The 18,134-nt window shown below is 42.5% G+C and overlaps 1 protein-coding gene across 9 annotated transcripts in view; it reads left to right on the top strand.

Annotated features, from left to right (window-relative positions):
- The first annotated feature begins 6,817 nt into the window (after positions 1-6,817).
- Cc2d2a (Coiled-coil and C2 domain containing 2A) overlaps positions 6,818-18,134 on the top strand; it is a 102,808-nt gene continuing 91,491 nt past the window's right edge. For 7 of the 9 annotated variants that reach the window (XR_010850527.1, XR_010850526.1, XM_067089029.1 and 4 more), the window contains exons 1-4: positions 6,818-6,907; positions 10,714-10,809; positions 11,295-11,405; positions 11,579-11,699. Coding sequence is in view for 7 of the 9 variants with exons in the window: in XM_067089029.1 (XP_066945130.1) it covers positions 6,905-6,907; positions 10,714-10,809; positions 11,295-11,405; positions 11,579-11,699 (331 nt within the window). In the remaining 2 variants the exon portion in view is untranslated. The remainder of the gene's footprint in view (positions 6,908-10,713; positions 10,810-11,294; positions 11,406-11,578; positions 11,700-18,134) is intronic. The other 2 variants (XM_067089031.1, XM_067089030.1) reach the window with 2 other exon arrangements.

Raw genomic sequence — 18,134 nt, 5'->3', positions numbered from 1 at the left:
CATACTTTCTCCGTTCATCCCTTTTATCCAAATCTTCTACCTCCTCACAACTCTCATCCATCCATTTTTGCCCTTGTGCATTCCCTCTTAATAGTTCTATCCAGAGCTCTATATCTATCTTCATTTTTACCCTTCTGTTGCCTTCTTTCATCCATCATTATCAAGATATCTTCTGTCATCCATTCTCTCCGAGCTCTTTCTGTTGTTAGTATTATTTCATTACCAGTATATCAAGTTGTAATTGATAAAGGTTGTTTTTATAAAATGAGGAGACCTTACATGACTCCATAAAATGAGAATTGATGAAGAACTCAAACTCAGTGCTGGTAAAACCCATTTGCAGATAGGTGGTGAAAGTAAGGAAAGCCTAGTTAGTTCAGCATGCTTTATTCTTTGTGCTGTAAAGTGGAAGAAAGAATACTTCCTTCTTCAAAATAAAAACTGCTGTTTAAAGAAGGGACTGATCTAAAGATGTCGTCAGTGGAGATCATCTCAACACTGAGGACATATAGTGACATGAAGGGCTACTACACAGTAAAACCAAACACCAGATAGTTTCTAGATAGTACTGTACATGTGTGTGTTTATACAAGGATTGTGTTGTATTTTTTACAGACTTAACCAACACTAGTTTAATATTTCATTACTTTTGTGACCCTGCACAAGGAACTTGAGAAAGTAAGATTGGGAGTCTGTGAAAACATTCTGATGAAGGAAACTTAATCTTTTTTCTCCCATTCATGATGCAATACCTCAGTGAGCCACTGTCTGTGATTTCTTGTCCACAGTTAACTAAGATATTTTGAGATTAATTAAATAGCCCTTTAGGCTCCTGTTCATGTTAATGAGGAATACCCCACCAACCAGACAAACAGATGAGGACTCAAAGTTCCATTGTGGGGTAGGTCTCCAAATAAGTGTTGATGATTATTATAGCACTGTCTCCGAATAAAAACAGCAGGAATACTATGGGTACATTCTGCAGTTCTGAAGCTTGAGTACCTCCTTAGATGAGGAATATTTGAGACAAATCCTTAGTCTGTAAATTTTTTTTAACATACTGGTGACTTGCAGGAAGTTAATCTAGACAAGAAGAGGTTTTAAACATTCAGTATAATTTAAATCGGATGAACCTTTGATTTGGTTTACAAGGTAGTGTAAAAACCCTCTGTAAAAGGCGATATCCATGATGTATGATTTATAATCTCATCTCAGGGTTTAAAGGAATGACCAATCATCCAAAAATGAAATGTTCTGCAGGTGGCAGTGACTGTGGTACCTCTGCCTTAAGGAAAGTAGGCAATAAAATCAAGTAGGTATGTTATATCTATTTTCAAAATACGTTATAATGACTTGCATGTGAATGTACGCAAATAATGGTAACAAAAAATATTTCTTATAAATTAAATAGGAATAGTTTCCCATGTTATGTTCTAGCTATGCAAGGTCCCATCGTAACTTTTTATTAAAAAAATAAGTGCATTGTAAATTCCTTCAGCATTCACTAACAAGTATATATAGGGCAGTACAAAAGTACTGCATGGCAAGTTACCAATGTTCCTCACCATTCACACATTGCAAGCCACTGAACGAAAGCAAATTACCTTTAAATTATATTACCATGGCCTCCAGAATACATGCCAACATATTTAACTTCCATTGTAACTGTAACATGTTCAGCACCATCATCATATTGACTAGATAAGAAAGAGACTGATGTGGAGGTTATTTTTAGAAATGAAATAGTAGTGGTACTTGCCGCCAAAGCTTTGGTAACCTTAGCCAGCCACACTTATTTTGCATCTGTGAGGATCTTGGGCGTAGCAATTGTACCTGACTTAGGTTGTGAGTACGTATCTTAGTTGCTGGTAATTGCAGTGGGAGCTGTGACAACTTCAGCAACAGTAGTTGTAGTTGTTGGTTGGGATCTCAGCTGTGGTAATTGTAGCTGTAGGTGTTCTTAACATTTCAGGTCAAGACAGGCGTGGCAGGTGACACCAACCTCTTCCCTATCCCCTCCCCATAGGGCGTAGTGCCATCAGTGCACCTCACTTTGCACTGTAGGCATTACTAAGCTGCAACCCGTTTCATACCTTTTACTGTATCTCTGTTCTTATTCTCTTTCTTCCATCTTACTTTCCACCCTCTCCTAACAGTTGTTTCATAGTGCAGCTGCGAGGTTTCCCTCCTGTTACACCTTCAAGATCTATTTACTTTCAGTTTCCCTTTCAGCTCTAAGTGGCCTCATAGGCTCCAGTGCTTGGCCTTTGTCATAATTTTTTATTCCATGCCATGTTCTTTACCCATCCCAGACATCAGTTGAAAAGGGGGAGACACAAAAGTGTTGCCAGTAGCCCAAGGAGCAAAAAGAAAATCAGATGGAGGGATGCTTAAATGGAAATTAATGAAAGAATTAAAGATGAATTCATGTAAACATCAAAGTGGTGTTTTTGATATAAACAGAAATGAAAATCGGTAATACAACATTGGTTTAGTGCTTGATGGTGTGGAAGAAAGACCAGGTGAAAGGGCATATGAGATGAAAGGACAGATGGCATCATACATGAAGAAGGCTCGGTGGTAGGTCGAATTTGAAATGCTTGCTCCAAATGGAAGTCGGGGCTGGTGGTGAAGCACAGAGGGTGGTGGTCTTGGGTTGGAGCTCAGGATGGGCCGTTGAGGTCGAGGATGGCCTTGGGGGTAAAGCATAGATTAGAGGCCATGAAGATGAAGCTCAGAATGAATGCCATTGAATACAATAGAATGCATGGGACCTTTGTCAATTATCACCACAAACTGTCTTCTGTATCATAACCGATTTCCAACAGCTCTTGCCCCGTAAAGGGTTAGTGCCGTCAGTGCACCTCATGGGGTGCAGTTTAAGTATTACTTAAGGGTCTGTGCACCGTCCCTTCGGCCCCTAGTTGCAACTACTTTCATTCCTTTTACTTTACATCCATTCATATTCTCTTTCTTCCATCTTACTGTCCACCCTCTCCTAACAATTTATTCATAATGCAACTGCAAGGTTTTCCTTCCGTTACACCTTTCAAACTTTTACCATCAATTTCCGTTTCAGCGCTGAATGGTCTTAGTTGCCCCAGTGCTTGGCCGAAAGTCTATAAATCAATCAACAGCTCTCGAAGTCTTGGGAAGTTTTAAGTCAATAGATGTATAATTGGTCATGAATGAGCCCACCTTTGTTTTAAATGGAAACAATCATTTCTGAAAGGAAGCTCTTATTTTGAAAAAAAAAAAACTTAGTTTTATGTTGTAAGAAAATAAATTTTTATTTTATTCTGACTAATACTGACTTCATTTATTTTAAAAAGAAGTAAATTTTTTAGTTTTATTTAAAATTACGCACAGGCTTTTATTTGAATTTTAAGAGAATTTTAGCTTTAGAAGAAACATTGAAATAACATGAAATTTTAATTTATATGTTTAAAAAGTAAAATTTGATTTTGAAAGGAAAATACTTCGGTTTATTTTGAGAGGATGCTGCTCACGAGATTATTTTAAAAAGGCCCCTTTTTCATTACTTATTTTGACAAGGTCTTCTTTCATTTTGAAGGCTGTTATTATCCAAACCTTGTGGCAGTATTGGTTGAATATACAGTTGGTGAATGAACACTTTGTTAGGCCCTGTCCACACTAGTGGGCACTGCCCGACGGACAAACACTGTTCCCATAACCGTTCCACTATACTGACCGACCGAGTATGAAGCCAGAACGATGCGATTGTCTGGTAACACTGCTTCAGAAGCGAGAGAAAATATAAACAGCTGGAAGTGCCCGACGGGCATGCCCGCTAGTGTGGACAGGGCCTTTTAGGGTGTACCTCATGCTCTGCACTGTAGGCATTGCTTGTGGTTCTATGCAGTGTCCTTTTGGCTCCTAGTTGCAACCCCTTTCATTCCTTTTACTATACCTCCATTCAAATTCTCTTTCTGCCGTCTTACTTTCCACCTTCTGCTAACAACTGTTTCATAATACAACTGTAAAGTTTTCCTCCTGTTACACCTTTTAGGCCTTTTTGCTTGTCAATTTCCCTCTCAGTGCTGAATGAACTCATAGGTCCTGCCACTTGGCCTGTGGCCCAAATACTATATTCCTAATCCAAAATCAATAGTAAGTTAGTAAAGCTACCCGACACTATGATGCTACCATGCTGCTCCGGAGTATAAGGGGGCTGTCTGTGAAATGGTGACAGCACTTACAGGGCAAAACCCTGTGGTATCTCTTTGTTCCAAATTGCAACTAGGATTTGCTTGTAGGCTACCGAGGTGACCCCACCGCATGCCTGAGGAAGGTGCAAGCAGTCAAGCTACCAGCAGCAATAGAGAAGCTGAACAATCATACGGATGAATTCAGTGTCAGTCTGTTGTTACTGCAACACAGGTGATTATCTTTTTTTTTATATGTAAAGCAAAGGATGGCAGGAGTTAGTCGTGTAAGGTAACATTGTGTTGTTACTTTGCCTCTCCGTAGTGTAAAGTGATGGCAACACATAGAACACAACATTCTTATGACAGAAACCTTTTGAGTTGCTACTAGGTTAGGCTTTCTTTTAGATGTCTATGGAGAAACTTCAAGTCTTATGTCCCGTAGGGGAACAGTGCCATTAGTGGACCTCACACTGTAATGTAAGCATTACCTGATGTTCTTTGCAATGTCCCTTTGCCCCCTAGCTGCAACCCCTTTCATTCCTTCTACTGTACCTCCATTCATATTCTCTTTCATAGTGCCGAAGGGACACTGTAGAACCATAAGCAATGCCTACAGTGCACAGTGTGAGGTGCACTGACAACACCAGCCCCCTATGGACTTTTATTTTGATCTAAAACTTGTCCAAATGATGGAGAAGTAGAGTAGCTCTTGGCTCTAACAAAGTGTTCATTCACCAACTGTGTATTCAACCACTACTGCCACAAGGTTTGGATAATTACGACGTTCAAAATGAAATAAGACCTTGTCAAAATAATTAAAAAGTGGCCCCCTTTTAAAATAACCTCATAAGTAAGTATACCTTAGTTTTACCAGACCACTCAGGAGCTGGTTTAACAGCTCTCCTAGAGAGGGCTGGCCCGAAGGATTAGACTTATTTTACGTGGCTTAGAACCAATTGGTTACTTAGCAACGGGACCTACAGCTTATTGTTGAATCCGAACCACATTATACAGTAGTGAGAAATGAATTTCTATCACCTGAAATAAATTCCTCTAACTCTTCATTAGCTGGCTGGAGAGTCGAACTCGGCCCTAGCAAGTGCTAGGCCACAACTCTACCGACTCTCCCAAAGAAGAGCAAATAACCTCATAAGCAGCATCCTCTCGAAATGATCTGAAAAGTCTTTTCCTTTGAAAATAAATTAACAGTTGATTCAGAGTGCAGCTGCGATGTTTGCCTCCTATTACACCTTTCAAACATTTTTCCTATCAGAGTCCATTTCAGCGCTGAATCACCTCATAGGTCCCAGCGCTTGGCCTTTGGCCTAAAATGTACATTCTATTGTATTCTGTTCCTTTGACTCTACCTCCTTTCGTACTGTTTTTCTTCCACCTTACTTTCCACCCTCTTCTAACAATTGTTTCTACATTATTTTCATCGTTGAATGACATCATAGGTCCCAGCGCTTGACCTGTGGCTTAAATTTTATATTCCATTACATTTAAATATGCTTTATGCATACCAAGGAGGCTGCAGGAATTGACTGAAAGAGGAATTCCTAGATATAGAGTAAGTTCTTACTAAGGAAACTGGAACTCTTGCCTTCCACTTAATCGGGTCCACCTAAATAGTTACAAATGCTCTGGCCAGTAATTACTGAATGCATAGGAATATGGACCTAGGTGAGCACATTAAAAATGTCCATGGTGTTGGTTTCAACTTTATTACCGTAAACGGTTCAGTACTGAACAAATTGCCGAAAATGTAGATAACACTTTATAGATTCTCGACCTCAAAGTGAGCAATGATTTGAAATTTGCAGTGTTAGAGTTTCTACATTAAATGTAATAATTTTGAGTAGCTCGTTCTGTATGTCAGGGGTAAGATAATGGACATCGATCAGTAAATTTAAAGGGATGGCCGCACGAAGATATAGTTTATTAATATATTTTTTGACTAAACAACATAGAAATAGGCGTGCATAATACAGTACAGATGAGAAAATTTGAGAAATTCAGTCTTTGGTTTATGTTTCTACTGTACATTCATCCCCACCCCAAAGGGCTGGTACTGAACATGGCGAAAGTTCTTGGGGACGCTGTGTTTAGTACTAGACCCACGGGGATGAAAGCAAAATTATAAGCTAAAAACTGTTAAATTTCGTTATCGGTAAGTTTCTCATATTGTCTTTCTTGTAGTGCATGAAATACACCCTTTTTCTGTATATTATTCAGTCAAGGTTTATATTAAGAGTCGATATCTTCTTGCTGTCATCTCTACATTTAATCGTCTTCATTTAGTGCACGGTACCGTTCATGATTTTAGAAAGGATAGCCACTGGTGAATGTGCAACTTTCAGTATCATCATCATCATCAAGCAATTTCGATTGTAAAACATATAGTAAGCGAAGCTTTGGTGTGTTCAATTGATCAAAATTACACAATAGCTTATTTGATTTGGAACTATTGATGAGCTGATTTCAGTAACGCTTTGTAGCGTTTATAAGCAAATTTAAGATAAACATTAACTAACTGTCCAAAATTTTTTAGAATATGATACATTTTTCAATCAATTTACATTTTCTTATGTACTCGGTGATGAAAATGTTCAAATTATCGCAAAGCATGAAAAAAATTAAAACATTTTACTGCAAATAGAACGCGACCAATGTTTGTTTACAATAGTGAAATGTCAAGAAGCCGCTGCTCTTCGAAACTCTAGTCATTTTAAGCCATGGTAAATTTATTTTTGATAGTTGTTCTACATAAGAGACAAGTTTAATAGTAAGTAATCTCATGATTACTTTGGAATTTGCTCGCAATTACCCTTGAAAAGCGTATGTCAGGCGAGTCTTTTAATATATGTAATCCAGTTTAATCGGCGATGCCCCTTTATCTTCCCTGGGGGTAGGTTATACAGTAACCTATTCAATGATAATTAAATTGGATTTGTGGACAACGAACTTCTCTTTTCCTCCCGTACGTCGGTAAATATTTATAATCTAAAGTAACCTTTACTTTTATAACGTGAAATAAAGCATTGTACAATAGTTTTTTCTTATGGGTTAATACAAAATATCCCGGTTGTCCACTCGTCCTTTTGACACACAAGCAGCCCTCACATATGGCTGGGAATGTGACAAAGCATGTTTGAGCCATTGTATGGTGTCAGATTAGATTTGGGCAGGCCAGGGGAACCAAAACCAATATTAAGATTTGGTTAAGAAGGCAGAATGCAGAGTAGGGGATCACATATTGCATGTGAGGGCAAAGCTTCGTCCCCTGGCCAGGCTAGGACATGGTGTCCAAGATTAGGTTAGGTAATGGTATTTCTGGTTAGATCCATTCCCACTGAAATGCCTTCTAGACCTACAGTACAGCAGCCCTGATCCCTTACTTTGCATTTGCTCTGGTTAAGATATACATCTGTTGACATGAGTCATTCTTCTGCACTTGAGCCTGTCATAAACACACCCAAATTGCTGATTTTGGCCGATCTATTTTCTCTTAGTAACCGACAGAAATAGCATACATAGCTTCTGCACCTTTGCTGGTATTATTTTATAAGTTGCCAATACATGCTATGAAATTGTAACCTACATTTTTTAAAAGAGCTCTTCATTCTCGTTATTTTGAACCCCATAAACACTGTGTGCAAATGATAAATAAAAAAATTAAATTACTACTTCTAAGGTAAGGAAAATACAACACCCCCCCCCACCTCCATAACTAATAAGGCAAAATTGTAACTTGTAAAAGCCCCTAGGTTATGTTAGGTTGGTATTTTTAGGTTCTTTTAGTGGCCCATAATTTCTTGGCCATTTTTGCATAAAAACCCTAAATGGTTTTTCATGTAAAAATGGCTGGCTGGAGGCTTATTGGCATCTTAAAAAATTTTACCCCTTTGCTTAGTGTTTATGTGATTCTGATTAATTTGAAAAATGTTTCCATTGGACAATGTGAGATTCTCCAGTTGGAAACCAATCCTGTGAGGTTTTGGAGGAGGAATAAAAATGAGTAGAAAATCTAACCTACCCTAAAATAGGATTCTAGTTCCTACCCTATTTAATCTGATCCTAAAGGTATGACGCAGGACTGAAGTTTCCCATAGGGGTCAGTGCATTACTCGAGGGCTTTTGTAGTGTGCCTTTGGCCTGTAGCTGTAGCTGTAACCTCTTTCATTCCTTTTTTTACAGCACCTCTGTTCATATCCTCTTTCTTCTATCTTACTTTCCACCCTCTCCTGACAACTTTTCGTTGTGCAACTCTGAGGCTTTCCTTCTGTTACACCTTTAAAGCCATTTTACTCTCAATTTCTCTTTCAGCACTAAATGACCTCATTGTTCTTACCCTCTGGCCTAAATTTTATATTCCATTCCATAAGTATCATTGAGTATTCAGTGTATGAACATCCATGCATATGCAGGGAATATCAGATGTTGCCTAGCTGAGGCTACTAGGCTAGGCCTAATTGTTTTTGGGGGATAGGCCAGTCAGTATATAAACTGTACAGTAGGTTATATTGTTAAACTTGTGTTTTTATAATAATGGAAGAGTAAATTTATGTAGGTTATTCATTATTTTGCTTTAAATAAGGTATTCAGTAATAGTTACAGTAAATCCCCCGTATTCGCGGGGGATGCGTACCACACACCCCCCCATGAATAGCTAAAACCAGCGAATACTTAGAACCCTTCTAAAAACACTTAGAACTGCCTATTTCAATAGTTCAAACATACAAAACAAACTAAAAATGCTTATACAGGTATTGTCCTACTTACTGTGGGGTTAGGTTCCAAAAAAAGAAACCATCGTTTGTTGGAAAAAACGTAAATACCAAATGTATCTCTGAATAGCCTAGCCTACACTAGGGTATTCAGTACCATGTATACATATATGGTAGCCTAGCCTACACTATAAGGTAAACTCTATACAAACACGGTATAGTAATTATTATCAGCTAATTCTGGAGGTTCATGCAAAGTGACTTATTATAATTCAGTGGAAAGAGAAATTAAATAGCAAGAATTAGCTTAGCCTACACTATGGTACATTGCATACATATATGGTAGCTTAGCCTACATTAAACTGTACTCTATATTCACATATCGTATTATAGAAAAGTCAACATAACGAATATGCATCTTTTAAAATGTTATGCCTTAATTCACTGTATCCAATAATATTGTGTATATTCTTATATTGCTTTTGTATAATAAATTGCAGTCATAGCGTCGCAGTCAATGTTTTGGTTTGGAAATTGTTTATGCAGTGTTTATTTCGCCGTATTTAATTCAGTTCAGAGTGCTTTCCTTGCTTCTAGTTAGCGTAAATGAATCTATAGATACTTTATTTATATGGGGCAAGGTTATTTTTCGTTATACAAAGTGTTTTTAAGTCGAGATATAACTAAAATACGTCTCGTTGTGAAATTAATTTATCTACTTTTTCGTTAATAGATGATGGCCATTTGGGGACGTTTATTTTGTGTAAAAAGAATTCAAGATTCTGTTCGCTATTTTCACTTGATTTCATCATAATACGAGCTTTATGTATTTATCATTTATCGGCGTAAAAATAACAGTAATGTGTTCTTTCATGCCCAATAGTTTTGATTATAATACTTTCTCTCCAATTTTAATTATGAAATTTACAGTCGAGTTTCATCCATGTTGCTGATGCATGATAATTTACAGTATAGTCATTAGCAGCTTGAACATTGTTTTCTCAGCTTCAGCTACAACTTGCAGCTTAAATTTAGCAGTATATTTCCTTGACGATCTTTTATCCATACCGAATAAGGGTATAATGTAAAAATATATCCGTCCTATTCTACTTAACCTCATTTGTGCTATAAGCTACAGTGATTGTTTATTACTGTACAATGGTTTAAATACCAGGTAAACAGCTGTTGTTATCTGATTCGGCTGTAAGTAAAACAACAGTTTCTCGGTCAGTTGTTTATGGCTTTGCATTTATGCAAGAGTATAATGTTACTAACAATACTTTTATCATTCTCTTTTACTTTTTTAACCAGAAGATGGGATAAAGAGATGGAGGAAAAGTTGTCTATTGTAATTTGGTCTCTCTAACTGCCTGATTATGCTGCTGCCTGCACCCTCGCAAAATTTAAAAATATTTTGTAGATAACATCGTCGTATCGGTATTAATTGCTTACCCCATTGCAAAATCGAAATATCGTAAGGTGAATTATCGTAACTCAAGCATTACCCGAGTATTTTAATAGTTTTATCACAAAAAGTGCATTTAGTCATGAAAATGAGATGAAAATACAGTAATTAGTAAATATTTCTCAGTGAAAAATACCACAAATGAGCGAATTTTCCGCGAATAATGGGTAGATACGTTCCACAGAGAAATCCGTGAATACGTGAGTCCGTGAGATTGCGAATATGGGGGTTTACTGTATTTCTTTTTATTTGTCAGCTTTATTTGAGGCACCAGTTCCTGTATTGACTTGTTTTGGTTGTGTTTAACATCATGATTTATAAAAGCATATTCATTAAAATTTTTCATTGCCAGAAGATGTCATCAAAACGAAGTGACATTGAACGTCAAGATTTGGGAGAGCCATCACGATTTGTTCCTGGGGTATCTGGTGTGCAGATCATCACAAAGGTAATAAAGGTTTATACCAGTTGACTTTGTTGTTATGATAAAGTAGAAATAGGATCAAAGCATATTAATAAAGTGTTTGGGACGTACTACAATCAAGTACTGTATACCAAATAAGTTGTATTCTTCAGAAATACCTATATTAAATCATTTTAGTCCCTGACGAAATCATTTTGTCCAACTTCTCGTTTTGTGTTGTCAGACCTCATGAGACGGAATTTATGTTTTGTAATTTCAGTGATGTACAGTACTGTACTTTATACCATATCATAATATTTGCTACAAATGACCTTAAATCTATGATAAGTTATCTCACTGTGTAGCAACAAGGACATTTCACTCATCCGCTTATGTCTAAGTACAGTAAGGAAAATGACAGTCATTCTAATAACGATGAATGATTGTTCTTTACATTATTGATTGATTGTATTCATAATTGTTGAAAAAATGAAAGTGATGGATACTTAGCATTTGATATATTATTTCAGGAAATTTCTGAATCCAGAACAGAAGTTCCTGAAACTAGCCATGCAGATAGGAAACGGCCGGGAAGGCTTCGGAAAAAGCTGAGCACCCGTCCCACTACCCGATTTGATGAGGTCCAGTATTGTTATCAGCAAGTCTTTTTTATATACGAATTTCAGTGACTGAGCATCTATTAGAAATATTTACAAAGTCCTATATTGATGCTGATTTTTAAAATTTTCTTTCAAAATTCTTCAATTTGGCCTCTTGTTTCATATTTGAAAAGGATTGTCTTCTATAATTTCAGGCTAAGGTTTCATCTAAAATAGAGAGTCAAGAGTTTTTCACTCAGATTTGGCCCAAAGATCAACCTAGAATGTCACCTGTACGGGAAAGCAAGAAAAAAGCACCGAAAAGCCCTCCAGCAGGTATATACAGTAATTTTTAAGTTAAAATGCTAATTTGTTCCGACACAATATACAAACCCTCGGTCCTTTACATTAGGAATTACTTTCAGGCGTAGGCTGGAAACGGCCGTTAAACTCTTGAGCAAGGTGGTTAGGCAGTAAGTAACTACCGCCAGGTAGGCGGGGATACCCGCCTGCCCAGATGTAAACATTCCAGTTAGCTTTCGGCCGTCATGTGTTGCTGACGTGTTTTCGTTCTCTCCGCCTGACTGTCGTTAAGCTCTTATTATCCCGGTGGGATCTTTCTGTTTTTTCGTTTTTATATTACGTGTGTTTGATATTTATTAATACAAACCCACGATTTGTGATAACCTTGCATAAGCCGTCGTTCCCTGCCAGTGTCTTGGGTTTGAAGGCCAAGGGCGTAACTGGAGTAGCGCAACCAAGTGGTAATGCTTCTCTCCAGCAGCCCTTTACGTAAATACTGAAGGCGCCCCTGTACTTTTGGAGATATAGTTTGGGACGCAATATCTTCTCTCCCCTGCATCCATCGGGACGTAAGAGTTAGTCCCCTTCTTGGGCTTCTGCCCTCCGTGTATAAGGGGCATCACTAATTTCTTCCTACTTATGCTGAGTGTTGCTCGCCGCCTGCGCTTAGAGAATTACGGGCCAAGTAGGAGGTTGCGGGCGTCGTCGATAAGTTCTGCTTCCACGGCACCCTTGGTGGCCTCCCCTCCGTCCTTTTTTCTCTTCCCGTAGGTTCTTCCTACACCCCTTTAGTAGATCTCTCTCCTTCGCCCTCTTCGCTCGCTCATCAGGCGAAGACCAGGGGCGGGGAGCGATCGGGCGACCTCGTCTAGAGTACCTCCTCCCGCTGCGTAGGGCAGTTTCCTTTGTAGCAGAAGGAGCCTCACTCTACTAATAATCTTTGCTTTTCTTTCAGGTTGACAGTGAGCATCGCAGACACAGCAGTAGTTGGCTGGATATATCAAGAATATCTCGCATGAAGCAGTCCCAACATTCATTCAGTGTTGCTTCGGGATCGACCACAATACCTGATTAGATGACATATTTCCACGTCAGGATCGCTCTGACTCTGTTCCCGCCGATGTAGATCGATCGCTGTCATTGCTGGTTTTCATGTATGCTGTTGCAATGCCTCCTGCGTATCTGTGGTCCATCTGCTCCTGCTGTTCCCTGTGTTATACTCTTGTCAACTCAACGACAGTCTGTGGGCTGCTCTTCCTGGTCTCCTGCCGCAGCCGCCCTGATCGTTCCTGTCGCTGCTGGTGACTTTCAAATGACATTCTGTCCGTTGCAGTAGCTCCTGCCTTCCGAACCGCTAACGTAGCTCCTGCATCGGATGTCCTGATCGTGCCCGCTTCTTCTCCTAGTGATCGTGCCTGGGGCCGCTTCAGTTTTGTTCCTGCCAGCTGCCCCGGAGGTTACGATGTCTGCCATCCTGTAGAAGATGTTGGCGTGAAAGGGAAGGAAGTCGCCTTGTGGAAGTGACGTTCCTGGCCGTTGCAATAGCTCCTGCCCTCTGTACCTGTGCCGTAGCTCTTGCATTGGCTGTCCTGATCATTCCTGCCGCTTCTGGCGGTTGTGCCCGGGGCCGCTTCTGTGCGTTCCTGCCAGCTGCCCCAGAGGTTACGATTCCACCATCCTGTAGAAGATGTTGGCGTGAAGATGTAGGAAGTGGTCCTGTTGAGGTGATGTTCCTGGCCATTGCAGTAGCTCCTGCCTTCCGAACCGCTGCCGTAGCTCCTGCATCGGCTGTCCTGATCATGCCTGCTGCTTCTCCTGGTGGTGATGTCCTGACTGCGTCTGTTGTGTTCCTGCCGGACTACCCTGGAGGTTACGATGTTTCGTGTCCACCATCCTGTAGAAGATGTTGGAGTGGAGGTGAAGGAAGCCGCCCTGTGGAAGTAGCTGCCGTCTTCTTCATCTTATCTTCGATTTCGTCTTCTGCTGCGTCTTCCCTTCCTCTTCCGAGGTCCAAGGGGGTCCAGAGAATCAGACAGACCTCCATCGGCCGAAGGAGAGGAATGCTGCTTCTTCCCCTTGATGCCCTTGGATGTCTAGGGACTGCCTCCTTCTGAGGAGGCAGTGGGTCTCTCGTTGGCTCTTCCCGACCTTTGGGTTAGGAAACCGATTGGCATAGCCGTGGGTTTTGTGTTTCGGAAGCCGCGGGCGCACAGACAGTTTGCGATCCCGTTCCCGAGTCTTAGAGGTTCCGCCTCTAAGATGGGGGCTGCTTCGGGCTCTCGTTCGCGAGCCGCTCCGAGTGCTCAAGATTCTATGGAATATCAAGTATCCCGATCTGGTCTGGAGAGATTTTCCTGGGCCCAGTTCGGGAGCATTGTGAGAGAAAGGGCCGAGGCATCCAGGTGTCTCGGCTCCTCTTCCTGCCAGCACCGCAAGTGCTCCCCGAGTGTTTGCCAGTGCTCGGTCGGGTTTCCAGCCTGGTGTTTCGATCCTGTCGGTTCGAACATCGGAAGAAGCAGGGAAGAGATTCACTTTGGGAGTCCTGCGGGACTTCTAAGGGACTGACTCTCTTCCGGGAGACAAGTTTCTCTCGTTGGCTCTTTCCGCCCTCGGGCGGGAACCAATTTGCATTCTCCTGTGGGATCTTGCCTTCTGGGGGCTGCGAGAGCGCGGCCTCTCAAGGCCATGCCCTCGTTGCTAGTCTTGGACGTCTGCGTCTGAGACTGGTTCTGTGCTTGGCTCTGTCGATCTATTAGGAAATAAAGCAGCCGCTCCCAATTTTCGAAAGTCTCGTGGGTAGCTCGAATTCTATGAATCACGAGCGCTCTCCTTATGAGAGGCACAGGACGAGAGAAAGTGCCGATACACCCAGGTGTCTGGTTGCCGGGACACCCAGGTGTCGGGGTGCCGAGACGCCCGGGTGTCTGGGTGCCGAGACGCCAGGTGTCTCGATACTGCCCGCCAGCTGCTTCGGTTGCTCGGCTGGGCTTCATTCTTGTGTCTTGAACTTTAGGGTTCGAGCATGCAAGATAGCAGACACAGAATTCCCCTTTGAACCTTCTTCTTGAGGGGCCTTGGCCTCGAAGGAGTTTAGAGTTTGGGAAACTAGCAATTGTTCACAGCAGATGAGTCCGGCCTGCCCAGTTACGTTTGTGTTCGTGCAATTGGCTCGGCTCGGCCCCCAGTCGCACTTACAAGACTGACTCGGCTTGCCAGACTGGCTCGACTTGGCCCGCCCCGCTTGCCTCCCAGTCCGCCGCATACCAACCAACTGGATCGCGTTCGCATGATCGGCTCGGCTTGGCCCTACTCGTTTTTTTCCGATTCGGGTTCTCAGCTATGTTCGAGTGAACTTTTTGCTCTTCCCAGGAAAGCGCTTTGCCATGGCACAATTGCTCTTCTTTCCCCGTGTGGCAGTAATCTCCTTCGGTTGATTATCGCTCATGATCCGCCTCTCGTGCTTATCTTACTGGCAGGACAGGTAGGGATACTCTTTTCTCCTCACCTGTTCTCTTCTCCTCTCGGTTGTTCCGAGAGGCGCGAGACAGACAGAGAGAGCTCCAACAAAATTTTCTTTTGGAGTTTGGCTGCCTGGCGTGCTTTGGGTATCGGTCCCCCGATTCTCTCGTATTATAACCAGGTAGCCGAGGAGGGTTTCATGGGATCTTTCAAGGTCTCCCTCCAAGGGGAGAGGTACAGGAGTTTCACGCATCGGAAACAGTGAGGGTCTTCCTCTTCAAGTTACGATTGCCCCCGTGTTCTCGGAGAACTTTGCACCGATTTGTCGGCGCGAGGATCCCCGGGACAGGACCGCAGCTCCCCCAATGAATAACCTTCATCACTCGCAACCCTTGCAGTTTCCGAGGGGCCGAGAGTGTCAGGGACCGCCACGGTTCTGGCTTCCGAGAGTGTTCTTGACCTGATGAATTCTTTTCTTCGAAGGAGTTAATTCAGGTCGAGACACCAAGTTTCCACCCTTTCCTCGACAGAATATGAATTCTTCTTGCCTCAGAGGGTCTTGCTGACTGCATTATTTTGGGCAATTCTGATGCTAAGAAGAAGGACTTTGTCCCAATTCGGATCTCCGGTTTTGTAAGTCCCGAGTTGGCTGGACCCTTGGGAACGAACCCTTACTTTGTTCTGCCTTTCTCTTTCAGAGATTTGCCAGATACGCCGGTAAACAAGGTTCCCACCAGGGCACTGAGTTGTCCTTTTGACAATGGCCAAGAACTTTGGGTCTTAGTCATCTCAACTCGACCTTGAGTTCAAGCCAGCCCCCCTCAACTCCTTAGCTAAGAAGTCCCTAGGCTTCAGAAGAAGATTGCAACTGCTGATGCCTGGACAAAATGATACTTATCGAGTCTCTGGAACTGGCAGCAACATTGCCAAGACCTGGGAATGGATTCCTTCAGAAGTATATATTTCCCTTAGGTCTCGGCAATTCTTTCCATCGAACTTCCATCCCACCACCTCTCCCGTGCTCCCGATTCGGGAAATGCCAGCCGGCTAGAGCTAATTGCCTCGGTACCCTGTCATCTTGCAGAAGCTTCCCCATGGTGGAGAATGGAAGTCTGCTTCCTTTCCTCCGTTCTTTCCTCTTCGAGGAAAGAGTTAGACTAATGCTTGATTGAAGGAACCTTCGAATATGCTTGCATATTCCCCTCACATCTTTTGTCTACTTATGGATTCACAGATTGAGGAATAGGCGCACACTGGTAAGACCTTGTCTTGAATTTGTGTGACCGAGACGATTAGTACCTTCTCATCACCATCCTGGGCTCAGGGCAGCCTTTTGACCGTCCGAGAATTCAGGATGGGTTTTGTGGCACTCTCTGGTTTCGTTGAACAACAAAACCACAATAGTGGCATTTGTCAACAAACAAGAGGCAATCGTTTTTTCCTCCTGTTTCATGTCAACATTTGCAGGTACTCGAGTGTTGTTCTATTGCACACTCGGCAGCTCAATTAACCAGATGCATTCCTGGTGGTGATGTATTGGTAGGCAAGCCTGACCTCGGGCTTAAGTGATTGGGACGGAACATGCTGCTCACTCTTTCTTCACGAAGATTCATGCAGAGACTGCTCGACTGAGAAATCCCTACCGTCCTTCTGTTGCCTCCCTGCTCACAAGTTGGTAGTTTTTTTCTCGCTCCTTCATACCAGACCAGGGGCCGCTCTGTTGAGGCATGCTGTCTTTTGGTGAAAACTCGATATCGACGTTTTTTCCCTCCATATTTGTCCGTTTCGCTAGAGGTTCACAAACATTGCTCACCCTGAGTTACAGACAAATACTTGAAGACTTCGCCCTCATCCGACCTGATTGCCGAGGCATCGAGAAGAATTCCGCGTGACCCAACCTCCTGTGCAGCTACACAAGAAGCGGTTCTTGAGGCAGTACATCCCTGTGTGTTTAGGACTGGGAGACTTTCCAGCTTTCCTTGCAAGCACAGTCTTTCTCGCGGAGCGGCAACGGATATAGCTGGATATCTCTTGAAGTCCTCTGCAACAGTGTCCCAGGGACTGGATCCGTCTTCGCTGGTGGTGTCGTTGTCGGAACTTCTTCTTGGGTCAGAGTCGCTCGTCAAGTCTGGACTTCCTCGTCTTCTCCGCCGAGGGTTGCTTCTCTCCCTTTCATTTGTGAAGAACGTAGGCCCTTGCGACCTAGTCTTCTATCTGAAGTAGCCTTCGTCTCCTCAGTCGAGAGTTAGCTACGGACGAGAAGCTTCTTCAGTCATGCTGTCCCAGGGAACTGTTTCCTTGGTGGCATGCGACACTCGTTTAAGGTTCTTGTCCGTGCTCTGCACGCACCCTACGAGAGTCGTCGGATAGAGATATGCCCTCTTAGGGCCATCTCTCATCTTACCCTGGCCTTGGCGTAGAAGAGGAAGAACAGGGATGGGGATCATACCTCGACTCCTCGGATGTCGTAGGTGGACTCCGAATCCATTGGCATCAACTGTCAGGTTCGAGTCCTCCTTGTTCCCCTCCTCCTTGGACTTGGTATCGATGATCCAGATCATTCATTACTTTGTCCTATTGGGAGCTGTGGTACTTTCCGAAAGGCTCGACATTCTTAACCTGGATGTCGTCAACGTTTTCGCTAGTACTGTCTCTCCCAAGGAAGAAGTGTCTAAGGACACATCTTCCTCCTGACTTCGTGAAGCGATCAAAGGAGGTACTTGGCAGCTGACGACGACGATACCGGTACCTTTCACCCGAGAGCTCATGAAGTCGATGGCTTGGTCCATCCCTCGCTTTCCGGAAGTTTCTGTCGGTCTGGAAGCAAGACGTGGTCTCTTAGACCACACTTGTCTTCTTCCTTTGGTCTTGCCCACACTCCCTTGGAACCCTTTTTCCTTGAGTCTGTGGTGGCTGCTCAACAAGTTGTGTTGTCTTACCCGGCTCCTTCAAGAGGACGAGTAGCATCTCACCTAAGGCATTGGTTCTGGAAGTGAGAAGGATTCCGAG

The sequence above is a fragment of the Macrobrachium rosenbergii genome, chromosome 45 (genome assembly GCF_040412425.1).
Source record: "Macrobrachium rosenbergii isolate ZJJX-2024 chromosome 45, ASM4041242v1, whole genome shotgun sequence".
In the NCBI taxonomy this organism is placed as follows: domain Eukaryota; kingdom Metazoa; phylum Arthropoda; class Malacostraca; order Decapoda; family Palaemonidae; genus Macrobrachium; species Macrobrachium rosenbergii.
This window is presented reverse-complemented; position numbering and strand designations above follow the sequence as displayed.